The 27,743-nt window shown below is 44.8% G+C and overlaps 1 protein-coding gene across 1 annotated transcript; it reads right to left on the bottom strand.

The window, feature by feature from the left end:
• On the bottom strand, nt 1–22,998 carry LOC309539405 (ubiquitin carboxyl-terminal hydrolase CYLD-like). The gene is made up of 15 exons (XM_082235631.1): nt 22,854–22,998; nt 20,835–21,314; nt 19,271–19,552; nt 16,796–16,871; nt 10,803–11,011; nt 9,525–9,678; nt 9,192–9,327; nt 8,729–8,839; nt 7,934–8,025; nt 7,068–7,134; nt 6,267–6,399; nt 5,134–5,242; nt 4,423–4,541; nt 3,682–3,901; nt 1–2,039 (listed from the first exon to the last, which is right to left on the bottom strand). The coding sequence occupies exons 2-15, from the start codon at nt 21,294–21,296 to the stop codon at nt 1,855–1,857; spliced, it is 2,355 nt and encodes a 784-aa protein (XP_082091757.1). The 5' UTR covers nt 21,297–21,314; nt 22,854–22,998; the 3' UTR covers nt 1–1,854.
• Between the last annotated feature and the right edge of the window lie 4,745 nt (nt 22,999–27,743).

The raw sequence follows: 27,743 nt of genomic DNA, 5'->3' as shown, positions 1-27,743 counted from the left end.
TCAGAAAAGAAGGCTCTATTGGACGATGTATTTTTCAAAGAGATCGACACCATTAGATACAAAAATGTCCACTTTGAGATTTTTTTAAGGCAGGGTGTGGGCAGTTGGATACAGCTGGTGATATAAGTTCTAGAAATAGAAGAAAGAAGAATGCCAAGACAGATTCCAAGAATTAAACAATGCAAGCACAATCTCTGCAGCTGGTCTCTCAAGCTAGTCCTCAATGAAGCGAAGGAGCTGTTACAAGGTGAACCCTGGCTATCACCAAATAAACACGAATAACTTTGATAAATTTATTTCCTGCTATTTCCTGCTTGTAGAAGCCCGAGCAGACACCAAAACCTCTTGGATTTCTGTGTCAGACAAGCTTCTTTCCCCAACAAGGCAATGTCCTACTGGAAAGTGCTGTAATACTTTATAATTTCAGGCTGAAGAACAGGACATCTCAGCAGAGGTGATTTAGAAATACAATCGTTTAAAAGGGCTAGACAGGTCACACAGACGCTGTCAACATGTAAGGCACTTAGTCCTCTCCCTACCCAAAATCTTATTGCACAGTATTTTAGTAGACAGAGAATGCCAACTGTTCTGTAAAATTCACATAGAATACAGAATCCCTGTGCTTTTTCTGCAAGAGAATTATTTTTTCTTTTCTTTCAGTAGCTCAATATACTTGGGAGAATGTCTGAAACAACAAACCCAAACTATTTAGAGATGGAAACCAAGAAGATATGTCAACTTGGGGATGGGGTGGGGAGACAGTGGGATGGGGAGAGGGGTCATTCTAACCCATGGGAGATGAACTGTCAAGATACCATCACGGAATTTGAGAGGGGGGTGAGGAAGTCCAAAGGATCACGTTTCTAGGAACCATCACAGGAAATCTGGCTAACAAAGGCCAGTTTGCATAAGGAAGCAGGAGTCCTTGAACAGGAGGAACAAAAATTTAACCACTTACTCTCTTAGCTCTGCACTGCTCTACAAGGACGGCTCGTGCAGGAGGCTTAATAACAGTGCTGTTGAATTCACAGTAAGGCAGGCCACGCCATTCCCCAGGAGTCACCAGACTGCCTAGGCACCTGCTGTTCTGGATGGTTGTATATAGTCCACAGCCCTGGCTGCCATGCTTCCTTGTGAAAGTTGTAAAGGCTGAAAAAGCAGAAGACGTGAGAGCAGCCATCTCTACACACGTGGGCCATTTTCTCCCAAAACCAAAGGTATTTATCCAAAGTGCTTGTCCTGCCTGAGACACGTCATCGAGAGGCTTCAGTAGGAAGCCTCAATTACCATCTAAAACAAATTACACAAATTTAAAAGTGCAAGTCATGCGCACAGGGCTGCCACAGATGGCAAAGGACCGCACCAACAACCAAGTGTGCAGAGGAGGGGCAGTCTGCTATTCCCTAGGGATTCCAGGTCAAACCCAGAACTTACTGCAGGAAGAGCTTGTCTGAGACATTCAATTCCCACCTCTCCCACCAAGGAGAAGGAATGATCAGAATAAGAGTACTGGGTTTTTGGAACCCAGCTGAGGTGAAACCCTGAGACAGGCCACTTCCTGGTGCACAGACCAGAGTGTCTTTGTGCAAGCCCAGCCTTGAGCTTCGGCGTTTTCCTGAGTTGTAGCCCTTACCAAAAGGAGTGTGGGAACTGAGAGGGGGGGTTGCTCCACCAATACCAGTCCCACATTTCTGACAAGCCCAGATTTGCAGGTTTGAATCACCTGCCCCAGGCAAAGTAGTTTCACGGGTTCCATTCTCCAGAGGCGATTCTGTAAACAGCGTGAGAGACAGCGCAGTGGAAGAGCGTCGGAGCCCCTTCCCCTCTGTTCCACTGCAAGAAGCAACCCACCGCTCATTTATAGAGTGCCATTTTCTTGCTTTGGTACATGTACATGTAAGCATCGCAGAAGAGGCGCTTAGCTACTCCTTCCATGTCTCGGGGCTGCTGCATGGCCAGGGTGGCTACGGGCATCTCCAGGTACTTGGCAACCTCTGGGCACAGAGTCACGGTGGGAATGTTGAAGCCGTCCTCATCACCTGCGGGAAAGAGAGGAAGATGTTAGTTTCTGTTTATGCCACTGTGCAGTGCTTAGAGTCACAAGACTCTGTTTTGCATTCCAGAGATTCCAGGCTGTTGGAAGTCTCACAGAAGACAGGAGACGGATGTGATGTTACTGATTTCCTGTTCCTTTGTTTCAGTTGCTCTCTGCTTTCACAGAGAGAGCATGTATTTTTCTTTTCCGTCTTCGTAGTTAGAAATAAAACCTAGCAATGTAGCTCATATTTTCTTGTCCTTCCCTGCATGCTGGATACTTTGTGTAATGAGGAAACGTGCTTGGAGCCTCATCAAAGGCTCAGGTCGTTAATCACATCGGAAGAGATTCCGAAGGACTCGACCGGAGGATGAGCTTTTCCAGCTCGGTCGTAGCGGAGATTCCGACAGAAGAGAGGGTCCTTTGGTGAGACCCTTGGGTGCATTTGGAACAACCCCCTGCCTTGTGCAGCCAGGACTGGTCAACCTCTGCAACTGCACAGGCACACAACTGGGATGGGTGTATCATTCGTGAGAGATCACTGCCCTTCAAGAAATGAAAAGGAAGCGAGGATTTGTGTCATGGGCTGGTTGGGCACAGATGAATAGCAGGAGGAGCCAGCTGGGGAATCCCAAAGGAAGAAGGCTCAGAGCCCGGGGAGTGGTGATGGGACGGTGATGAGTGGTCAGAGGGAGAAGACTGGGAGGAGGAGGTGTCAGAAGCTGAAAGGGTAACGGGGCTTAGTGACCAGGGACAGTCTGTGACAGAAAGGAGTCCAGAATTGGAGGCAGAAGCAGGTGCGTGGGATGAGGGGGGCCAAGAGGCAGAGCTGAGTCACAGGTGTCTCTCCCCCACCCTTCTGCAACAACCCTTCTGGTTCTGTCCCCGCCCCCAGAACCAGGAGAGGTATGAAACAGGAGGAGCATAGGCAGGCTGTGTGCAGGAGCAGTCTCTGATTGCTTGGAAGAAACCCTGGAGAGGTGGCATAAGAGGGCTATGGGGAGGCGAGGACGTTTAGTCTTGGCAATTGATTTCATGCAGTAGGACATACAGGGCCTGAGCTGCTGTGCTCATTAGGCCTGAAACTCAGCCAATTCTGTGAAGATCATGTTTTGCTAATAAAGAGTTAACTCCAGCTTCGAACTCTGTGACTTACTGGCCATCTCTGTGACATTATGCCAAACCTAACTCTTCCTACTGTGTTCTATGCTCACAGAACTGCTTTTGTGTAGCTATTCAATTTTGACATTTTAAATCAGATACAGGGAACTTGTGGGCCTCCAGCTGTTGCTAGACTCCAGCTCCCATCATCCCTAACAATTTGCCCCACTAGCTGAGGCTGATAGGAGCTGGGGCATCCAACAATATTTGGAGGGTCACAGGTTCCCCATCCTTGCTATAAACAAGGTGTGGGGAACCTTTGGTCGTCCAGATGTTGCTGAACTACAACTCTCACTAGCCTCAAGCGTGTTCAATGGCCAGGGAAGATGGGAATCGTAGTCCCAGACCCCTGTATGTCAAACGCATTAAATCAGCCAATCCCCTTCCTTCCCCAACATCGAAACAACATCCCTAAATGCATTTGTGGCTTCTTTGGGTTGCGGGGGAGGTATGCACGCACCTGTTCAAACAGCACACAAACTTACCATGCCTATCTGCCATGCTGTCAAAAAACATCCAATTCTCTTTCTCTGGTCCGTATTTCACAAAGGAGACATAGTGACTGGTTTCAATGCAGAGAACAGCAAAGAGCTCCAGTTTCTCCCGAGGCACCCGGAGGCTGCCCAGGCGGCTGATCCTGCAGAACTCCTCAGGGATGTGCAGCTTTGTCAGCTGGTGGGCTTTGCGCTGGTAATGAGAGTGAGCCTGCAAGCAGCCACAAGACAGTAAAGCTAACGGGGTGGCGAGGGCTCACGTGGAATGGAGCACCTGCTGCCATCAGGTGGTCTGTGCTTTTAAAGAAAGGAAGTCCACAAGCCCCAGTCAAGGAACTGTGGCCTAGCGTCCCTTTTGCTCTCAGAAAACCCACATCCACCCTAACCAGGGCATTCAGAAATGCCTGCAGAACCCACAGAACAAAGGGAATGTTCACAGGGAAGAAAAATGATTAAAGTTCTCTGATTCTATGAAAACATTTTAAACAAATAAATACTGCTACCAAATTTGGAGGGGGCCCTCAGGGGCAACTAGAATGCTTTTGGGGAGCCAAGTAAGGCCCACAGGCTGTTGGTTAACCACCCTCCAGTGTATACCAAGTCTGTCAGTGCGTTCCTCTAAAGAAAAGGGCTCCTTCACTCCTTTCCTGAAGTCTCAAGAGGAGCAGGCATGAATCTGGGGCCTTAGACATGAAACTTCTTCCCACTATGGTACAAATAAAAAGGGGATACCTGAGTGCAGCAAGAATCGCAGTACTGCTTCAATCCGGTGTCTGCAAACATCTTGTCTTTGAAGCACGCTGTGCATTCCTGAGTGGCCACAGCTCCGCAAACAAAGCACTCCCTGGGACCTACAGTGGGAGACCATAGATCACACCTTGAACCTTTCAGAGCCTGCCTACAGGACAGGATGCACATTCCACTGGGAAATGAATTGGGTCCGAAAATGGCTAAGCGATCTTTAGTGTGGTTCCGCTGGCCAGCTTCCAAGCCACAATGGTATATTGTTGCTTAGATCACACAGATATCCTAGCTAATAGCAGCCTCTAGGCCTGAATCAGGCTCCGGGAGAAAGAAGCACAGCAGGATCTTTCCTGACAAACAAGCTGAACCACCTACAAAATGCTTAAGAACGCTCCTTGTACTTATTCTCACAACTGCCCGATGATGAAGGTTAGTCTGAGGGAAAAGGATTAGCCAGGGAGCTTCACGAATGGACCGGCATGAGAACCTCTCACTGTTTAATTCCAGGATGTTCCCGATGAACCCTGGGTCAGTTATAGAGGCCACAGCAATGAATCCATTCTCTGAACTGCCATCAGTCTCACACAGTGCTGTTGCAGCGTCTCACTCCAAGGAAGTGGATGACAAATCTAGGTAAAGGGAACTAGAATATGTTTGCACCCACATCCCCACCCCTACCGTAGGATGCCCATAACTTACTATCCAGCAGCAGGTCAGTAATGTCCAGCTCCAAGGAGGGGATGATTTTGCTGAACATTTTGTATTCCTTCCCAAAACGGGGCATTTGGAGGATAAAGCAGGAGGGAATCTAGGCAGAGGGAGAAATGGAAGCCACATTATCAGGACTTGCTCTGCAGCCAGAAGTTTCCAAGCAATCACACAATGCAGAATCTGGGTTGGGCCGATGGTCAGGGAAGGGCAGTCTATCTGCTTATAGCCACATAGCAAATTGATCTGCAATGGGAAGCCCAGCAGGTTCTTGCATCTCAGAGCTGTGTAGAAGAGGGCACCGCTGCAGAGCAAGGTTTCCTCCATCGTTCTACCCGGACACTGAGGTCCAGCACCAAGGGCCTTCTGGCGGTTCCCTCACTGCGAGAAGCCAAGTTACAGGGAACCAGGCAGAGGGCCTTCTCGGTAGTGGCGCCCTCCCTGTGGAACGCCCTCCTACCAGATGTCAAAGAGAACAACAACTACCAGACTTTTAGAAGACATCTGAAGGCAGCCCTGTTTAGGGAAGCTTTTAATGTTTGATGTATCACAGTATTTTAATATTCTTTTGGAAGCCGCCCAGAGTGGCTGGGGAAACCCAGCCAGATGGGCGGGGTATAAATAATAAATTATTATTATTATATTATTATTATTTCCTCACCTCTACATGTGAAGTTGTGCCTGCTCAAAGTTCAGTACAATTCTTGGCAAAGGCGGTGGGGCAACTGCTGGTATTCCTGGATGAGACCAATTACCCAGACCAGGGCTTCCCAAACTTGGGTGTTTTTTGGACTACAACTCCCATCATCCCTGACCACTGGTCCTGCCAGTTAGGACTAATGGGAGGTTTAGTCCAACAAAAGCGAGAGACCCAAGTTTGGGAAACCCTGGTCTAGATGTTCTACAACGTGGGTTCAGGTTCAGAACTGAACCAGCCTTGGTCACCCTGATGGATGACCATGAAACAGACGGGGGAGTGTGACCCTGTTGATTGAGCTCAATATCTCAGCAGCTTTTGACACCATTAACCAAGATATCCTCCTGGACAGGCTCAGGTCACGCTCTGTAGGGTCAGAATGTTAACACACAGAGAAGCAGCAACCAAAAGGGTCACAGTGACTCACCTCCACCAGCTTGAGATCAGATGAGAGAAAGGAATGCTCTACCAGCTGCTGCACGTTCGGCACCACCAAGTCCTCCTGCTTGTCCATGAATATCTGGTAGCAGTAGCACTCCTGCTCCTTGAGCCTTCCAGACCTGAAAGCGATGGGCAGGTGACTCCTCTGGGGCTATCCAGATGCTTCACCCCTCTCCCCACAAAAGGAATGATTAGAGCAACGGCAGCTGTTTCAACGGTGCAATGGGGAAATGAATTTCTTAGGCTCCTCCCCATTCCCTCGGAGCACTATGGGGTGCAGGGGGGCGGCTGGGTGGAAGCCAGGCTCCCCCATTCTGAGCCACTGCAGGCATACAAGCTCCTGCCCTTAACACACCGCCTTTTGGGGTAAGGTCAGCTAGAGACCTGGAGAACTTGGGTTTGCCTCCATCAACACCTGAGGCTCTCTAGACTTCAAATCAACACACACTTGTAGAGCTGAACAGTAATTCCCTAGCCAAGTAAAAATAAAAATAGTTAGCAATGGTGCTCCTCCCGACAATTTTCCTCTGCCACAGGGGTGGTTAACCTTTGGGTCATCCAGTTGCTGCTGAACTACAAATCCACGACAATTAGCAGTGCTGGCTGGGGCTGGAGAAGCTGATAATCCACAAGGAGGTATTTTGACAGCTTCCCTTTACCACTTTAAGTCACTAGCCACCCAGATCAATTCCCTTTGAGGCATAAGATCCTTTGAAATGTGGTTATTTCTTCCTAGTTCCAGAAACATGCAGCCCATATTTCTCAGCTCTTTGGGGTGAAAACTTACTGCAGCTTCAGAAGTGGCTCTATCCCAAGGATGTGATGCATGATGAGATTAAGAAACTCCTCAGGGTCTAAAAGGGCAAAGTAAAGGCCACATCAGACACGCTGCTCCCTTCTACTCCAGCTGCTGTCAGACACGGGCAAATCTTTTGTATAAATAAGAGCATCAACAGAGTCTGATGGGTCAGGCCAGTGGCCCACTCAGTGCAGAGTCCTGTTCCCACAGTGGCCAACCACATGCCTCTTCTGGGAAGCCCGCAATTAGGATTCGAGAACAAGAGCACTTTCTTCTTCAGCAGCTGCTACTCGGAGGCTTTCTACCTCCGACAGTGGAAGAAGAAACGAAGGAGAGCAGGCACGGGTGGGGTGGTGTATAGGTAACTAGACCCCTCCATCACTTAAGAACAGAGCAAGAACACACAGAAAATGAAGCCAAAAAGCAGGGGACTTGTGTCTTCTGTCATTGCAGGATACAGGACTCCCCACTGTCCCGCTGCCAATGACGGCCAGGAGTATTGGCTTGACACAGCAAATACCAGCTCTCATACTATGCCATACCAAACTGGCCAGGTAGTTCTTTAACTTTTGTCAAAAGCTTAAAGGGAAGGAGGGCCACGCCCACCCGGGGTGTTTGATTGTAATCTTGCAAAGAATCCAATTAAGGATTTCTAGCAGTTCCATCTTTATCCTGCCCTCCCCAACAAAAAACCCATGAGGAAGATTAGGCCGGATGAAAGAGACAGTGACCTATTGCAGTCTCCTCCACCAGTCAGGTTTGTGGCTGAGCAGGGATCTGATACTGGAATAGCTTAGTAGCACATCAAAGTGCACCAGAGCATGAGACCCCAAAGGGAGGGGGAAATTAATCACCTTTCTCAGAAGTGGCAAAGCTAGAACATTCTCCCTTCTCAGTCAACTGGTGTCGAAGGTCCATCACATTGCTAGCAGCAACAAATCCTTTCCTGAGAAGAGGAGGGAATCGTGTCATCTCTTCAAGAAACTGACAAGGCGTTAAAGCGTGGTCTGCATGAATGCATGACACATCCCCAAAATCCCAAATGCCAAGGGGACACTGCTGATTAATAAATAAAATTAATATAGATTTGTTTATTTTGCAGAATTTATTCTGCTTCAGCATTTATTCTGCATCCCCTGATGTTGGGAAAGACGGAGGGCACAAGGAGAAGGGGATGACAGAGGACGAGATGGTTGGACAGTGTTCTCGAAGGTACCAGCATGAGTTTGACCAAACTGCGGGAGGCAATGGAAGACAGGAGAGCCTGGCGTGCTCTGGTCCAGGGGGTCACGAAGAGCCGGACACGACTAAACAACAACAACATTCTGCTTCACAATGGGGGAAGAAACAAGGAGCTCCACAGAAACCCAAGTTGCAGCTTCTGAAATCCTTCGAGTCCACCCTGTTAAGCTTCTTAGATTTCACCAGCTTCAGAAGCTTACTGCAGAGCTATGGGAATGAGAAACTTTGCGGAGGGTTTTGTCGGTTTTTATATAGAAGGGGAACCTCTCTGCTTCGAGGATGCAGAATTCAGCATGTGACACTGAAAGCTGCACCTGCAAAAATTGCAGACAGACAAAGAGGCAAACAATAGAGCCGAGTTGTGGACTGCTCCCGTTGGTCAGGAGGACACCCCTTTAGCTACTCACTGCCTGAGAGGGTTGACTATCTTGTCCCGGAGGATGTTCTGAACGTGCCCATCAGGTGGGAGGGAGGGTTTGAAGAGCATGGAATCCAACACAGAGGTGCAGGAGAAGAGGCTGTGGTGAGAGAGGACGCACTTGGTAACTTTGCCAGGTTGGCAGCAACACTCCAGAGTAGTGGATTAAAACAAAAACAAAAAACTGACATGGAGACAGAGAGAAATCGAAGCAACAGCATGAGCAGCAGAGAATAGATTTTTCCCATCAAGCTGAATTTGATAGTGCAGTTCACATACCCTACAAAGACCCTCAACCATGAGAAGAGAAACACAATTATTCAGGATCTAAGCACAGTCCCTGAAGGTGCACAAAGGGGGCTATTTCCCATAAACTAAACGGACCTAATGTGGTTTCCAAAAGGGACCCACTTGTATGGGGGTTTGGAAAGGAAGGAAGCAGGCCCACCTACCTGAAAAGTGCAGCATCCATGTAGCAAGAATTGCAGTGGCCCTGTATCCCCCTCATCCGCCCTTCTAGGACATTCACGGCCACATCATCCCTGAGAGGGGGCGAGTTGCTTAGGACAGCAGGAGCATCCAGTCCACCTGAAACAGATGGATACTTCCTCTTTCTAAAAACACCTCTAACGTTCTGCTCCTGAAAATATGCCTCTCTTCTTTCAGCTTAGACATGATGCAACAAACCACGATGGGAAGGGCAAGAGAAAGAGCGGGGGGGGGGGGACTGGTCGAAAACTGCAAATGGATCACTTGATCCTCACCAGTGGAGGAAGGGAACTTACTCAGCTCTGTGATCTCCGGGGAAGTGTGGCTGATGGACTGGAAGCGCATGTCCGGCTGGCACGACTCCAGCCTCACAAAGAGGCCACGCTTTGGGGGGCAAGTGAAGTAGCGCACCCCCTGCAACTCGCCATCAGAAACGCCCTTATCTTCATCCTGTGTGGGAGGGTGAAATCTCTCAGACAGACAGGCAAGCATCCTGGTCAGAATCTCCCCTAGCAGTCTCACGGACAAGGAAAAGGAACAAGAGGGAATTCCGGGGGATTCCACATGGGAAGCTGTGCCAGGACCATCCTCTCTGTTCTTCCTATCAGAGACAAGAACTCCTCAAATCCCTCTTGGGCCCTGCAGTTGAGTTACCAACACCTCTCAGTCAGGGGTATCAAAGGCTGACAAAAAGACCAAGAGTCAAACTGTCGCAATTAAGTTACCCACCTCAAGACTCTTGGCTCTAATAATAATAATATAATAATAATAAAATTTTATTTGTATTCTGCCCTCCCCAGCCAAGGCCGAGCTCAGAGCGGCTAACATCATAAAAACAACACAATATGCATAAAAACGTACATCAATTAATTAAAATACATTTTAAAATTAATTCAGACGCCTTAAAATCTGGGCAGGCAGCAATTAACAGATTGGAATTGAGAGTGGTTAAAACTTGCAAGGACCAACTGTTTCCACTGATCATACAAGGACCTGTGAGCGGGTTGGGGGCCTCCTTCGGGATTGTTTTATACAAAGGAAAGTAAGTCAAACTGTATCCTACCCAAAGGTAGTAGCCCATTTCTTAGAGAGAGAAGCAGGTTTTCATTTCCAGTAGTCCTGTCAACTGCGTGCCCATTTACCCGTTGCATAGCCCAACCCTGTGATACGGTTCTTGAACCCACTAACATGAATCTTAAAAAATGTAGTATAAACACCGACAACTGGGAAACACCAGCCTGCAAGTGCTCCAATTGGAGAACAGCCTTTACCAAAGGTGTCATGGGCTTTGAAGACACTCAAACTCAGGACGCAAGGGAGAAACGTGCCAAGAGGAAGGCACGCTTGGCAAACCCTCATCAGGATCAACTCCCGCCTGGAAACCTATGTCCCTATGTGGAAGGGACCACCTATGTGGAAGGACGTGTGGATCCAGAATTGGCCTCCACAGTCCCTTACAGACTCACTGTTAAGACCGTGTTCATGGCAGACAATCTTATCAGCTACGAGGGATTGCCAAAGAAGAAGCTAGAGATGCCAAAGACAGTGAACGGACGCATGGATGGAACTCTCACCAGCTCAACTCCAGCCATTTTCTGCCGATTTTCAGGCAGACAGCCAATCCAACAGATTGTTCCTGTGACTGAGTTCCCCTTGTCCAAGTTGATCCGTACCACTGAGTTCACGTCAAGGGAGGGTGACTTGCTTTCCAGATCCTCTGCACTCTCACTTCTCTTGCGCTTAGGCTGGTCCTGGAGCCCAGAATCAGCATCCACTTCAAAGCCTGAAAGGCAACAGATATGTATTATGCCAGACAGACTTTTGTAATTAACATTTTGATGCCGTTTTATTACTTTGCTGTTGAAGACACTGGGTGGGAGCTGGAGAGTAGGAATTTATGAGTGACATAGCCATTTTGCTGGTCTGGCTGTTTAGTATTCTCTTTAGCAACCTAAGACCTGATTTGGGTTAGGAAGTTAGGCTAACCCTCACTTACACTCTGCAATGCACTTGGCTTTCTGCTACTAAAGGAATTGCTATGGCGTGCCTAGGTATGTTTACCTTTGCATTCTACCCATCAGTGTTGAAATGCGCCTTTGCTTCAGCAGAACATATTCCTGGTTGGTGCAGGGCAATCAACAACAACAACTTCCTTTTTTTATAATATTTTTTATTGCTTTTTTCCAGGTACAAATGTATAACCAGATATACGTCAAAAGCATTTTTACAGAAGAAAAGAAAAAAGATTAAAGAAAGAAATTTTCCATTTTTCTATCACAATTTTCAAAAACCATCGGACTTCCCCACATCCTCCGAACCCTGCATTCTTTACAATAAAAATAACAGCAAATTGTTACCTTGTTTCATGTGTTTTTTGTATTTTCCACTAACCATATTTTCAGTTTAGAGTACCTATTATTAAGTCATTTTAATACCATATACTAAGTCCAGAAATTACTCTAAACTTTAATACTTTCCTAGTTTTACCCTAATTTCCTTCAAACATTTTTACTGAAGCTAATTTTCTCCAAAGCTTAGCAAATTCTCAACATTCATATAACTTATAGTATTTTTGTAAATAGTCCTTAAATTTTCTCCAGTCCTCTTCTGTTGTTTCTTCTCCCCGATCACGGATTCTGCCAGTCATTTCCGCCAACTCCATGTAATCCATCAATTGCGTATGCCATTCTTCCAGCGTGGGTGAATCTTGTGTCTTCCAATGTTTGGCAATAAGGATTCTTGCTGCTGTAGTTGCATATAAGAAAAAAGTTCTGTCCTTCTTTAACACTTTCTGGCCGACAATACCCAAGAGGAAGGCCTCTGGTTTCTTATGGAAGGTATACTTAAATACCTTTTTTAACTCATTATAAATCATTTCCCAGAAAGCCTTCACTCTCGGGCAAGTCCACCAGAGGTGAAAGAATGTTCCTTCAGCCTCCCTACATTTCCAACATTTATTATCAGACAAATGGTATATCTTTGCAAATTTGACTGGGGTCATGTACCACCTGTATATCATTTTCATAACATTTTCTTTCAAAGCATTACATGCTGTGAATTTCAAACCAGTGGTCCATAACCTTTCCCAGTCTTCAAACATAATGTTATACCCAATGTCCTGAGCCCACTTTATCATGGCTGATTTAACTAACTCGTCCTGAGTATTCCATTTGAGCAGCAAGTTATACATTCTTGAAAGCACTTTTGTCTTTGGTTCAAGTAGTTCTGTCTCTAATTTTGATTTCTCCACCTGGAAACCTATTTTTTTGTCCTTTTTAAAAACCTCTTGGATTTGGGCATAGTGTAACCAGTCATGTACCTTGTTTTTTAATTTGTCTAAGCTCTGCAACCTCCAATTATCTCCAATCTTTTCTATAATCTCACAATACTTTGCCCAGCCAACCTCCATATTAGGTCTTTTTCGGGCCTTTGCCTCTACTGGTGAAAGCCACCTCGGAGTTTTGTTTTCTAGCAAGTCTTTATATTTAGTCCAAACTATAAACAAAGCTTTCCTGACAATGTGGTTTTTAAACAGCTTGTGAACCTTTACCTTGTCGTACCATAAATATGCATGCCATCCAAAAGCATTATTAAACCCTTCCAGATCTAGGACATCCGTGTTTTCCAGTAAGAACCAATCTTTCATCCAGCAGAAAGATGCAGCTTCATAATATAACCTTAAGTCCGGCAGGGCAAATCCCCCTCTTTCTTTCGCATCTGTTAATATTTTAAATTTTATCCTGGGCTTTTTGCCCTGCCAAACAAACTTCGAGATGTCTTTCTGCCACTTTCCAAAACATTCCACTCTGTCCACAATCTGTAGGGTTTGAAACAAAAATAACATCCTTGGCAATACATTCATCTTAACAGCTGCAATTCTTCCCAACAAGGAAAGTTTCAATCTTGACCAAATTTCTAAATCCCTTTTGATTTCGGACCAACATTTTTCATAATTGTCTTTAAATAAATTCAAATTTTTAACAGACAAATTAACCCCCAGGTATTTTACTTTTTTTACCACAGTTAATTCTGTCTCCTTCTGAAACCCATCTATTTCTGAAGATGTCAAATTTTTCCCCAACACCTTGGTTTTATGTTTATTCAATTTAAAGCCTGCCACTCGACCAAACTCATTTATTAATTCTAAAGCTCTTTTAGTACTGGGTTCTGGCTCCCATAATGTTAATACCAAATCATCTGCAAAGGCCTTTAGTTTATATTGTTTTTCTCTGACCTGTATTCCTTCTACCAACTGGTCCTTCCTAATCAAATTCAGTAGCACCTCCAGGACTGAGATAAATAACAGGGGGGATAAGGGGCACCCCTGTTGTGTCCCTTTTTCAATTTTGAACTCTTCTGTCACCACATTGTTCACTATCAATTTAGCCTTTTGTTCTGAGTAGATTGCTTCTATGCTATTTTGGAACGCCCGTCCCACTCCCATCCCTTCCAAATTTTTCTTCATAAACTTCCAGGAAATGTTGTCAAAGGCCTTCTCCGTATCTATAAAGATTAACACTGCTTTCGTATTCAATTTTATCTGCAATAATTCCAGAACATCTATAATGTTCCTAGTATTGTCTGACAAATGTCTGCCTGGGAGAAAGCCTGCCTGGTCCTTATGAATTACATCATTTAAGACCTTTTTAAGTCTGTTTGCCAAAATATCAGCAAAAATTTTGTAATCCACATTTAGGAGTGATATGGGACGGTAGTTCTTAAGTTGAGTCTTTTCAGATTCCAATTTTGGTATCAATGTGATGAAAGTTTCTTTCCACGATTCCGGTGCCCCCTTCCCCTCCATAATCTGGTTGCATACCTCCAATAATGGTTGAGTCAAATAGTCCTTTAATGTCTTATAGTACTTGGAGGTAAGTCCGTCTGGACCTGGAGATTTACCTAGTTGCATATTCTGAATGGCACTCTCAATTTCCTGTGGTGTTATTCTGTGATTCAGGGTTGTTTGTTTCTCTTGGGATAATTTTTGTAATCCATTTAGTTTTATAAATTGGTTTATCTCCATCTCTTCCTGAGGCCCTTGTTTAAACAATTTTTTGAAATATCTCAGGAAACACTTTCTAATTTCTTCTGGTTTCTGAATACTTTCCCCTTCAACCTCCAGATTGGTAACAAAGTTCAATTTTTGTCTCTTTTTCAACTGCCATGCTAGCAGTTTTCCACATTTATTTGCTGATTCAAATGTTTTTTGTCTCATTTGTTTAATTTTCCATTCTACTTCTTGATTTATCAATTTCGAATATTGAGCTTGGTAAAATTTAATTTCTCTTAAAACTTCTTTTGACTTTGGGTTAAGTCTCAGCCTCTTTTCACCATCTCTTATCTTCTCTAATATCTTATATTTTTTCCCATTCCAGAGTTTTTTCTTTATTGAATTCTGTTGAATCAGAAACCCTCTCATGACCGCTTTGCTCGCATCCCAAATTGTTCTCTTTTCCACCGAGGTGTTCAAATTTAATTCAAAATAGTCCTTCAAGGTTTTTTGGGCCTTCTTCACAATCTCCTGATCTCTAAATAGAGTGTCATTCATTCTCCATCTGAAGGATCCGGTTGGCATAAGTCTCAGTTCCATTTTTAAAGCATTATGGTCGGAGCAGGTTTTAGGGCAGATTTCTACTTTTTTTGTTTTAGGGGCCAGTCCTCTAGATGTCCAAATTTGGTCGATTCTTGTCCAAGATAGGTGGGCCTCAGAAAAGAATGTTCCTTCTTTACCTAGTGGGTTCTTTGTCCTCCATATGTCAATCAGGTCCATGTTGTCAGTTAGTTCAAAAAAGGTTTTAGGTAATCTACCATCATTAGTCAGGTTTTGGTGTTGTGACTTGTCCATGTAAGTGGAGACCACCCCATTCATATCTCCCATCACGATGATGTTGGTATAGTCAATGTAGTCCAGCATTGTCTCATGCAGCTTTTTGTAAAATTCCGATTTCCCCTCATTAGGTGCATATATTCCTACTATCAAAATTTTTTCTCCTTGTGTTTGTATTTCAATTGCCAAAATTCTTCCTTGTTCATCTTTAAACAAAAACTTTGATGATAAATTCTCTTTTGCATAGATCACTACTCCTCTTTTCTTTACCTTGTCTGATGAAATAAATTCTTGACCTAATCTTTTATTGATTAAAACTCTCCTATGAAGCCTAGACACATGTGTTTCTTGCAAACAAATAATGTCCAATTGTTCTTTTTTCAATATATGGAAAAAAAAATTCCTTTTCTCGGGGGAATTTGCACCATGAATATTCCAACTAAGTAGCTGCAGAGACATCCTGGATCAATCTGTCAGTCCAATAGGGATGGATCTCCCTTTTCGTCCAAATCTGGAGGTGGAGCAGGTGTTGAGCCAGGAGGAGGTGATGGCCAAGCTCCTGCCACTCCTTTCCGAAGGTCCTCCCCGTGGTCGTTCAGGAACTTTTCTTGGTCTTCTGCAGTTCTAATTTTTACCTTTTTCCCTTTGAAATTAAAAGATAGTCCTTGGGGAAATTCCCACCTGTAGGGAATTGAGTTGTTTCTCAACAATGCAGCGAGGTCTTTAAATGTAATTCTCAAGTCCAAAAGTTGTTTAGGTATATCTCTGTAGATTTCTGCTGTCTTACCCTGAATCACCAGTGAGTTTTTGAAATGTAGGCTAAGTATGTTATCTTTTTCTTGCCTAGATCTCAAAATGATCAGGCAATCTCTCGGTTTGTCCTTCCTCGCCACTCTTCCCAATCTGAATGCAGTGACTATTTTAAAGTCCTTGTCTTCTGTTAGGCCCCAAGACTTTGAAATTTCTGCTGTCAGGAAGCCAATCAAATCTTCTTTTTCAGATTCTGGTATATTTCTCAGCCTAAGATTGCTCTCCCTATTTCTCAGTTCCTGCATGGACAGAAAGGCTTGCTGTTCGTTGATCTGTCTACTCAGTGGCCTTACTTCCCCTCTCACTTCCTCAATCTTCTTGTTGGCCTGTTCTGCTTTTAATTTTGCTTCTTCGACCAGTTTCCGATTTTCTGCTGTTGCTGTTTGAATATTCCCTATCACCTGTGTATTTTGATTAACTTGGTCAGTCAATTTGTTAATAGTAGCTGTTACTTGATCAAATTTGATCGCCTGTTCATCAGCTTTCTTGTTTAAAGCTGCCAGCTGCTCCAGTATTTCTTTAGAAACTGGATCCAATCCTCCTGAGGCCATATCCCCTGGAGCTGGCTGTTTAACTTCTTCCTCCTGTAGGCCTGTAACAATTGGAACAGATGATCTACGTGGCTGCCAACAACAACAACTTCCAAACAACAAAGTGTCATCTCATTTTCACTTCTCCTTCCATGCATTCTTCAGCAAGGCACTCAAGAATGCTTGGTGCCTCAATTTTTTAAGAGTGCAACACAGAAAAATATACCCTATGAGTCTTATAATTTGATGGAAAAGGCAGACTACAAAAGTGGTTGGTGTGCATGTTATTGTTTTCAGTAACAGCCTTATAGACTCCAACCCCAATGCCACAGTAGAACCAATAAGATTTCTGGTCCTCCAGAAATGGAGAAGCAAAGCTACCACAGAACTACTGAGTCACCTGGGGAAAGCAGCTCCTCTTTAACCACAGAGTCCATGGGGATAACGCGGAAAACATCTTCCGATCCTTCTTCCTCCTACAAACCAAAATAGAATGTGGGTGTATGTTTTAATCTGTTTTTAGCTTATTATTGATTTTACGCTTTGAATGACTTACAAAGTTGTTTTATGGGTTTTCTTACTGATAATTTATTGATTTATTCTCTCTGTAAACAGCTTTGAGTTTTGCTTTTTTTAAAACATGCAAGCAGTGTATTAATTTATGAAATAAATGAAGTAGAAAATTTAAGGATATACCTGGAAGTTTTACATACAAAGTATGTGAGCTACTACTAAGCTACATATGCACCATGGATGTCATTGGCTTAGTTCACACCAAGCCACAGACAACCACAGCTTGTTTCTTCAAAGCTTAGATTGTTTTCTAGCTGCTTCTTTGGTGAGCATCTTGGGTGGGGCAGCCAAGCAAACTATGATTAAGAAAGGGTGATGGCTTCACATGCAACACCAAGCGGGAGTTTAAACAAAGAAAGAACAAGCCATGGAGTCCATCTTGGTTTGTTGGCAATAAACAAACCATAGTTAAGCCACAGTATAGCATTGGCTTCCGCTTCTGCTCTGCCTTAAGGGAGGCAGCTCCCACAACAGTTGGAAATCGTTGAAGAAAGAAAAACACGGATGATGGAGGGTAATTATCCTTCCAAATTCCCCCTCAGGGACAGTGGGGAATGGGCTTCACCCACAGTTCGTCTCAGTACCTGGCTCTCACCCCGGCATGGAATGTGGGGGGCAGAGGGGCGCTGAGTGCAAAAGCACTTCACCTGCCAAAAACCCTCCAATGCCGCCATTAAGAAGCAGAGGTTCTCCTGTTAATTAGCACTTAATTGGACTAAAGTATGGGTGCGTGCTAGAAAAGATGAGATCACAAACTGCAGAACAAAACCAATTGCAAGGACTTTAAGGTTTGAACTTGAGATAAGACTTCATTCGGTGCAAAAGACAGGTGGAGGGGAGCCTACAGTTTCTTTATTTAAAGTTTTCTTCTTACATTTATGATTTGGCAACCCATTTCTAAATGTTAGTTCAAATTATATTTGTACAAGTGAGGATGGAAGAAATTGGATTATAAATATGGAATATAACATCAAACAAAACCCTGTGTGTAAAAAAAGAGAAAGAGAGGGAAGCTCTATTTTGCAAAAGGTTTACAATAGAAACTTAGAGCTGACTCTTCCCCATCCTTTATTATTTAAGGAGTGAACTGAATAACGCTAAGAGGACTTGGAATTTAATTTAATTGGAAGTATAATTGCTCATTTATCTTCAGTTGGATGGAAGGATGAAAGGAGTCTGTGAGCTTGCCAAGGAACTGATAAGGTTCATATCTGAATTATCTGCAGTTTAACAGACCACTCTTCTTTCCAGGCTGAGAAGAAAAATGGTTAAAACAGGTTGTGATTTTTGCAGTTGTTAATGTTGCAAAACAATGAAGCATAAGATGGGGCAATGGAGAAATTTCTGGAACAACAATGGGATATCAGCTTCACCCAAGGCATGATGGGAAACAGCAACAACTGGGGGAAAGAAAGACATAACATCTTACAAGGACAGGAAGAAACACCACGGACAGAATAATTGCCACACACAGGAAAAGCAAGAATATCGTCTGAGTTCCTCATTTGTAGTTTTATAAATCATTTAATGTGTCAACACACATAGAAGTAATTAATACAGTCATACCTCGGGTTGAATGTTCTTCAGGTTGAGCGCTTTTGGGTTGCGCTTCGCGGCAACTTGGAAATAATGGAGTGAGTTACTTCCAGGTGTCGCCACTCGCGCATACGCTCAAAATGACGTCATGCGCATGCGTGAAAGCGGTAAAACGCGACCTGCACATGTGCAGATGCACCGTTGCATCTTACGTTCTATTCAGGATGCGAACGGGGCTCCAGAACGGATCCCATTCACATCCCGAGGTACCACTGTACTGCAGTTGTTTTATAAGGGATTATTATTATGACTGGAATGTAATGGAAATTAATAAGATTCTGGAGACAGAAATAAAGCAAATACTCAAGCCATCAATTCTAGCATGCAGGGGGCCACCTTATCTAAATTATATAATTCGGCATTTGAACGATTGGTATTAATAACTGTATTATAAATTGCTATTGTTATAATGAGGCTATTATTGGATTGTAATTGAAAACTAATAAAAAATATTATCATAATATAGCAACCCATGGCTTAGTGTTATGTGCAGACCCGGCCATTTTATCCATCTGCCCAGATAAGGACAAGCAAGCATTTATCAGTTTCAACTCGCAGAGGAGACCTGTTGCATTATTTCCCTTCCTTCCTCTTTTTGGCGCAACCCCAAAATGGGGGCATCATCATTCTCTATTTTCAGGACATTGCTGTGTCAATGAATGCCTCCTCCAGAAGGATTTAATCAGAATGGTGATGACTTTCTTACCGGACACACTTTAACCATCCAGGTCTTTTCCTCCTTGAATACATCCATTGCTATCCCTCGCATGAAGGCATCATCCAAATAGAAGCCAATGGTATCCCCCACTTTCACTGGAGATGCCCCAACTGCGTCCGGATTCCCCTCTTGCTTCGCCATGCCCTTCTCTGGTGCAGATACAAACTGCAGTTTGTTACATGGGAGGAAAAGGCCACAGTCCTTTTTACACTTGAAGTATTCTGTCCCATTGTAGGTACCATCACAGTGGCCTTTGCCTTCACCGTCACCCTGGAGAAGCAGCAGATAGGTTATGTTATAACATCTCAGGATATGAACAAAGAGAGGACACAAGAGAATAGCCCATCTCTGCTACAAATATGTGAGTATCATGTAGGAACCAAAGTATACCCTTCAGAGGAGCAGGACAGCTCCCCAGCCTTCAGAAAAACTGCACTGTAGTTGCAATTAATCCAGAATGCGGCAGCTAGACTGGTGACTGGGAGTGGCCGCCAGGACCACATAACACCAGTCCTGAGAGATCTGCATTGGCTCCCAGTACATTTCCAAGCACAATTCAAAGTGTTGGTGCTGACCTTTAAAGCCCTAAATGGCCTCGGTCCTGTATACCTGAAGGAGCGTCTCCACTCCCATCATCCAGCCCAGACACTGAGATCCAGCGCCGAGGGCCTACTGGTGGTTCCCTCATTGCGAGAAGTGAGGTTACAGGGAACCAGGCAGAGGACCTTCTCGGTGGTGGCGCCTGCCCTGTGGAACGCCCTCCCTTCAGGTGTGAAGGAAATAAGCAGCTATCTTCTCTTTAAAAGACATCTGAAGGCAGCCCTGTTTAGGGAAGTTTTTAATATTTAATGCTGTATTGTTTTTAACACTTGATTGGAAGCCGCCCAGAGTGGCTGGGGAAACTCAGTCAGATGGGCAGGGTATATATAATTAATTTATTATTATTATTATTATTATTATTATTATTATGTATCATAAAGCCTAAAACCATACAGGTAGCATGCAGCTGAATAAAATTCAGGAATTGCCCATTAAAACTTACTAAATTTACTTCTAGCTTTCCATTTCCATTGCCCCAAAGGTGCACATTTTTCATGTACTGCTTAACTCAAAACTTCCATCACATGACTTCTGTTTAATGTGGCTGCATTAATTCCATCTTACTCCCTTCACGGTAACCAAAAGAGATTGGCAAGAAACAGATTAAAATGAGCATGTTATTATGCCTTAGCCAGAAAATAATGTATTTTTCCTTCTCTGAAACCATGCAGCCTAAGGAAAGGTTTTGTGGATCTCAAAAGCTTGTGTGAGACATTTTGAACTGGCTGGCCCAAAGAAAGCATTTAATGCTTCTCCTTCTTTCATGTGAACTAGACAAAGCACTTCGCTCTTCAAAACAAGAGACTCAGGCGCAACATGCAAAACAATGTACTTTTCTCTTATGGATTACTGAGAAAGTATTTATATAGCCTATTTAAGCGTTCAAAGCCTAAATTTACAGACCAGACCGTAAAAAATTCAGGACAATTACAACCTCCATAAATGGCCTCACCTGCAGCTCTACACCAAAGTAAACTGGGCAGAGCCCAGATGGTAAAGGGCTCCTATGAACCTTCCCAATGTAGCAGATGGTACCAGAGAAAGTTTGATGGTCTAGTTCCACAAAGACTTGCTGTCCCTGTTTGGCATTCATGGCTGCATCCAGAACATGCCTGTCCAGAAAACAGTTCAACCGTTCATGAATGTTGCTGATGGCTGAAAGATAATCAGCCATCTTGTCAGGCAAAGGCTGCAGAATTTCAGCATCCAAAGTGACCACGGATCCATCTTGCTCCATGACAACCCTCAAGAAGCGAGTGGGTGACAATCTAATGCACCGCAAGTAAGTCTGTTCGTTCAAGTAACACATACTCCCTGCAGGAAAAAATTTGCTGCCATAAGGGTGGTTTTCAGTCAGGATGTAATACATGTTCTTATCCCCATGGGAAGGCTGGTACATGGCTACAGTAGTCATCTTCACATTCCTTCAGTCCTAAAAAGAAATTACACAATAATGTCATAGGGGAATTTAATAAACCTACTTTATAATATTATGTTTGCTGACTGGGAACAGTTGTGGACCACCGGTTTGAAATTTACGGCATGTAATGCCTTAAAAGAAAATATTATGAAAATGATCTATAGGTGGTACATGACCCCAGTCAAGCTAGCAAAAATCTACCATTTGCCTGACAAGAAGTGTTGGAAATGTAAAGAAATTGAAGGTACTTTCTACCACCTTTGGTGGACGTGCCCGAAGATTAAGGTTTTCTGGGAAATGATATATAATGAAATGAAAAAGGTACTTAAATGTACTTTCCCTAAGAAACCAGAGGCCTTTCTCTTGGGCATTGTCAGCCAATTGGTGCCGAAGAAAGACAGAACTTTTTTTATGTACGCTACCACAGCAGCAAGAGTACTCATCGCAAAGCATTGGAAGACTCAAGATCTACCCACTCTGGAAGAATGGCAGATGAAGGTGATAGACTATATGGGACTGGCTGAAATGACTGGCAGACCAGGGGAAAGAGACGGCGGAGGAAGATTGGAAGAAATTTAAAGTTTATCTTAAGAAACATTGTAAAATCAATGAATGCTAAAATGTCGTGGTTTTAAGGGGGGGGGAGGAGACTACAGCTGTAAAAGATTAAGTAAAAGAAAAGAATAAGGGAAAATTTGACAAAACTAAGTGTTAGGATTTGCTGAAATAATTTTGGAAATTGGGATGTAGAAAAGGGAGGTATGGGGAAGTCAGCGAAGTAAGGTTTAAGAAAAAGGGATATGAAATTATACATGTTTGTTTGTGTGTTTGTTTGTATTGTTTATTATTTGTGTTTATAAAAACTGTGAAAAACCAATAAAAAATCTTATAAAAAAATAAATAAACCTACTTTAGTCATTGAACAGAAAAAACAAATAATCTAGGAATGCTTGCAGGTAATTCCTGGGCAATGAGAATAAGGAAGTGGGAAGACTACCCATCATACTTCACATTTAACTCATCCATGTATTTATTTAGAACAAGAGTGTTGAGAATTCTCTGGCAGATGCAAGAAATTAGCAGCAACCAACAAACCCCAGTAAGCAATACCGCAGTCAAAATGTCATCAGTCACAAGTATACCTCCCCCAGCCCCCGGAGCACTTGAACTACAAGTCCCACCAGCCAGCAGCACTCAGCCAGTTTGGAGTACAACTCCCACCAGCCCCAGCACCTAGAGGTTGCCCTACAATTCCCACCAGCCAGCAGCACCCGTCAAGGCTGGACTACAAGTCCCCCCCGCTCCCAGTGCCCGTGCCGCCCCTCTGCCGGGCCCCAGGTTGGCCAAGGCCGCGCTGGGAGGTCCGGCGGAGGCCCCTCTCCCCGCGGAGCCCCCCCCGCCCCCCCGCGGCCTCGTCGGCCTCTGCCCTCCCTCGCAGGGCTGTTGTGAGGGTGGACCGGGGGGGCGGGGAGGAGCCTCGCCGGGGGGAACTTGGCAGGGAAGCGGCAGCCCTGCGGGAGAGGAAGGCGGGGGCGCCGCGGGGTCCCTCACCCGCTCGCTCCGCTCGGCGACGGGCCCAGCCGGCGCCGAAGCCGTTCCCGTTTCGCTCTGAGGAAAGGCCATAGAGCGCAGGGGGCGGCCAGAGCGTCCACAGGAGGCCGTCGCCCACTCTTTTCCCTCAGGTCAATCCGCAGCCAGGGCCGCCTCAGCCGCCAATCGGAATGAAGGGGTGGGCGGCAAAGGAGCGGGACCTGACCAATCAAGAAAGAGGAGTCGGAACGAGGAAGTTCAAGACGGAATCTGGGCTTGGCCAATGGGGAAACTCCAGCAGCGGCAGGGCAAATAAACCCGCACGCAGGCACCAGCGCGTTGCGCGCATGCGTGAGCCTTCACGTCAGGAGGTTTGGGCCGCGTTCTGCGGGAGCTTTCAGCGATTACGCTTCTCCCCCGCCAAGGATTCTGGGAGTTGTAGTTTGCTGGGGCTGTTTAGCAGGCAGCCTAAGGATAGGGGAACTGGAGTGCTACTTTTGTCAGACTGGGGAAACCCAGCCAGATGGGCGGGGTATAAATAATAAAATTATTATTACTATATGTGCCCCTTCCTGGCATGCCCTTCTCAAAGTGCTTTTGCCTCCCACTGGGATGATGTTATTTATTTAAAAATAAATTGCTTAAAACCTTCTTGAATAGCCAGTTGCCTTAATTAATGCTTTGCATTGCTTTTAAGTGTTTCTGTGTTGCTGCCCTGATGTTTTGCAACAGGGCGATATATAAATATTAACTTGGGTATAACTGTAAACTGTTTATTATTGTTGCTATTATTGGTTTCTATTGATTTATTGCTTTGTTTGTTGCTTGTATAGGATATTTTGTTTTTTAATGTTTGATGCTTCGTTGTGTTTTTATGTATGTTGTAAGCCACCCAGAGTGGCTGAGGAAACCCAGCAAGATGGATGGGATATAATTTTTTAAAATTATTATCATTATTTGTTTTAAAAAACGCTTCTTGCATACTCGGATGATGTTTGCGTGTGGTGATGCGCAGAAATCTTTTTTTCCCCATGACACTAATGTAGACTACAGAACAAAGTCCGCTGCTCCACCCAATTTCCTTCCGGCCCTCCCTGCCATTGGCCTACGGCCCCAGGAAAGTTGCTGATGAGGTAAAGAGACCCAACAGCAGAAAAGTCACTACCCCCTGCAAAGAATCAGGTAGCAAAAAAATGTGTTTTTTCCCCTTCCCCCTACCTGCCGCTTGGGGGCACCAGAGCCTCCCAACAGCTTTCCTTAATCATTGTTAATTTCTCTATAAAACGCAATTGTGAAATGCCAAGTGCCTTTTGCACCATAGGCTGCCAGGACACCCTGTCAAAATTTTCCCTGGGGCAGTTTCCTTCACACTCCCAGCATATTCAGAGTGCAAATCAGGGACAACAGAAGGAGCTCAGTTCCAGCTAAAGTACTTTTGCAAGCTCTGCAATCAGCATGGGTGCAGAATCAAGGCCAGAAAGAGAGAGAAATTCGTACAGTGCTTTACATCAAACCAGAATCCACAACTTACTTAGGAATCTGTCCTCTGTTCCAGAACTCCACAGCCCTGGAATCTCAACACTAGCAATGAATATTTGATTGAGCATGTGCAGAGGCCACCCAAAAGATAGGGACAGTCTAGAAGTACCCTAAGTTATCCGAATGCACCCTGGTGCAAGGACTAACAGCTTCATAATAATGTATAAAATGCTGAGAATTTGCAAGGGGGGTATTTGAAGAGAACTGTAGCTGTGCCCCCTTCCTTCTCCCTTCCCTCCCCACGATCTATCCTTTCAGGCCCCCTAAGCAGTCAATCTGGTTTACTGCCAATTCTTAGTCAGCACCCACACATTCAGGAACGCTGAAAACGACCCAAGTGAAGACAAGCAAATACTTTCAAGGGGGAAACAATGCAAGTTTATTTCCTGATGGGTTCTCCAAAGTACAATATTAAGGAAACGGCAATCATAATGGAACTGCACGATAAACAACAACCCATGACTTGTGGGATGTATAAAAGGTACCCCAAAAGAGATGACCTACATGGGAGATGACGCCCAGGGAACAGGATGGCAGCAAAGTTCCCAAGCCCCAAAGCTTGCAGCTGGAACAGCTAGAATCGCCATGTCCTTTGAAGCCCCATGCTTTGCACTGTCCGCCCTCCCTCACTTCTGCCCTGGATAGGCCTACTCGTCTTCACTTGCTTCTTGGTCATCCTTGTTCCTGGTATTTCTCGCCTCCCCATCTCCACTTCCTCCTTGGTCAACCTCGCCCGGAGCAGCCTTCTCCTGCCCTTCTCCCCCCTGGGGGGCCCTGGTGACAGGGATGTTTGTCACCTTGGGAGCAGTCGGGGCCTTGCGTGGGACCTGGAAGCAGAGCTTCCCATCGTGGGTCAAGGTGCAGGTCACGGCGTCGAGATCGGCATCTTCCGGCAGGAGAATTTCCCTGAGGACCTCTCTGTGATCGTGGAAGAGGAGGTCGTCTTCCGACCTGGTCTTCTTCTTGTGCTTCCCAGACACTGTCAGCTTCCTCCCGTCCATCTTCACGGTCAGCTCGTCCGCCAAAAACCCGGCCATGTCCAGGCAGAGCTGGTACGTGATTGTGTTCTCCTGGAAGCTGACTTTGGGGACAAGGCTTCGGCTGCCCTGCCCTTCCTGGCCTGGGGCTGCCCAGGAGATGTGGGGATAGCTACCTGCAGGCAAGACCCTCGGCCTCCCCATCTCATCCACCTGGGGCTGCGCAAAGAGGTTCTGGGGATAGCTACCTGCATGCAAGACCCTCGGCCTCCCCATCTCATCCACCTGGGGCTGCGCAGAGAGGTTCTGCGGAACCTCCAGCCACCTGTGGCCGCTTCTTGGATCTCTGCTGTAAAGCTGCGGGGAGATGAGGTTGGACCCATAATAACCCCCGTGCTGCAACCCTCCGGATCTCGAGAAGCTTAGCATGGCTCAGCAGGACGGTCTGTTTCTCTCTCTCTGGGCTCCAGGTGCCTGCAGTGTCTCTTTCCGCTCCGGCGTCTGTCTCTGACAAGCTTCAGCACCTCCTTTTATCCTCTGCAGTGGCCTTCCAGACATTTCTGGAGCCTTCCTCTTCTGTTGTTCCTGGCGCTGGCAAGATGACCTTGACTCACAAATATGAGCCAAGAGATAGAAACACCATCCAGAAACTGCCAACACATATTCATCAGCCGCTGGCCTCTCCCCAAAGCTCCTGGCTATTCCTGCCCTCACCTGGAGAGCATTCCTTCTTTCAAATTTCAGCTGGTTGTTTGCATGCTTTTTGGATGTCCCACGATCATATTATAAAGTAGTTGCGTTCTATCTTGTAAACCAAGCACTGGTAGTTGTTGTTGTTTTTTTGTTTTCCCCCAGTGCATTTCTCATCAAGAAAAAAACTGGAGCAGCGCACACAAATTTTTATTCTGAATGCGTGGCCCAGATAAAAAGTTTAAGGAGCAGTGCTATAGCCTGCCAACCCCTATTTCAATGTATTTCAATTAATTGATTGTGATTTTATGGTAAATTGTGTTATTTTTACTATTGTTAGCTGCTCTGAGCCCAGCTTCGGCTGGGGAGGGCAGGATATTTTTTATTATTATTATTATTATTATTATTATTATTATTATTATTATTATTATTATTTCCTCCTGCCTGATAACAAGCAAATGCCTGAGAGAATGAGCCCATCCAAAAGGGCTACTTGATCATATGATGGAAGTTTTGTGGGCAGTTTCTGCTTTTAACTGAAAATAAAACCATGCTTTTTTGCACATGGTGATGCAAGGCAGGGCCATGGAACAGCATTTATATTCTAACACCTTAGAAACTAGATATTCAGCTCTTGGCTGAAAATTTAGGACACCCCTCCACACACAAAAAAGCATCCAGAACACCCAACAAAATTTCAGGGTCAACTGGAAGAGGTCCTTCCCTTTCTGAGCGTAGGACTCTCATTCGGGAGGACATAGGAACAAGTTTCTCTGACGGGATCAAATTCATGTCCTTCTATAGGCTGCAATCCTTATTGCACACTTATTTACTTAGCAAACAGGGTTTATATGCCACTTAAAGTATACCAATAGAATCGGGGGTGAAAAGACAAGTTAATCTGTTTCCCCCTAAAATATAAATAAAATCACGAGTTTGAAAAATAAGGATTTTAGAAGACAGTGTCGCCTGTTAAAATGCATGTCAAATTCACTCATCAACGGGACTTCCTTCTGAGTAACAGGGTCGTTCTACCAAAATCCTAAACGAAGACTAGGATTGATTTTTGCAAAAAATAAAATAAAATAAAATCTCCACTATTACACACTGAGGAGACAGTAGCCCTTCTTGACAGTTTCATAATTTGCAGTCTACAGCTGCACGTACAAGCATCCCCAACGCTCTCTACTTGCAGTTAAAGCAGTTGTGCAGAAGTCTCCAGGCTTTATGGCACACCTAATATCTGTTGTGAGGTGTTTTGGGCACTCTGTAGTGTGGAAAAGTGGCAAACACGGTAAGTGCAGTGCATTAAGCTAAAAGGAGGCAACACCTTCCAGTGCCTGGTGCAAAGCTACGTTTGGGGGAGAAAACCCAAGCGTTTCCAGGAATACGAAATGTGTTGCCTGCAGATGTAACCCCAATCATTTCTTTAGGTGCTGACCCTGCCTCCTGCTCTCCTGAAGATAACTGCAAATGGACATGCATAGCAAAAACGTGGACGCGGTTTTTTTTTTTTAATGCAAATACCCTGAAATACCTTCAATGCGGCTGTAAGCAGCCTTCTCTCACCTTATTGCAGGGGGGAAATGCTTTTTGCAAAATACCGATGTCAGCACAATTTATATTTTAAAAAGTGATGTTGCATTTATTGTTTGCAACAATTGCCTGGGCTATATGCACTTTACAGTACTTGCACCCCCGTCTA

This window comes from Podarcis vaucheri (assembly GCF_965113315.1).
Source record: "Podarcis vaucheri genome assembly, chromosome: 8".
Classification (NCBI taxonomy): Eukaryota; Metazoa; Chordata; class Lepidosauria; order Squamata; family Lacertidae; genus Podarcis; species Podarcis vaucheri.
Note: the sequence above shows the minus strand (reverse complement) of the source record. Positions and strands in the feature narration are given on the sequence as shown.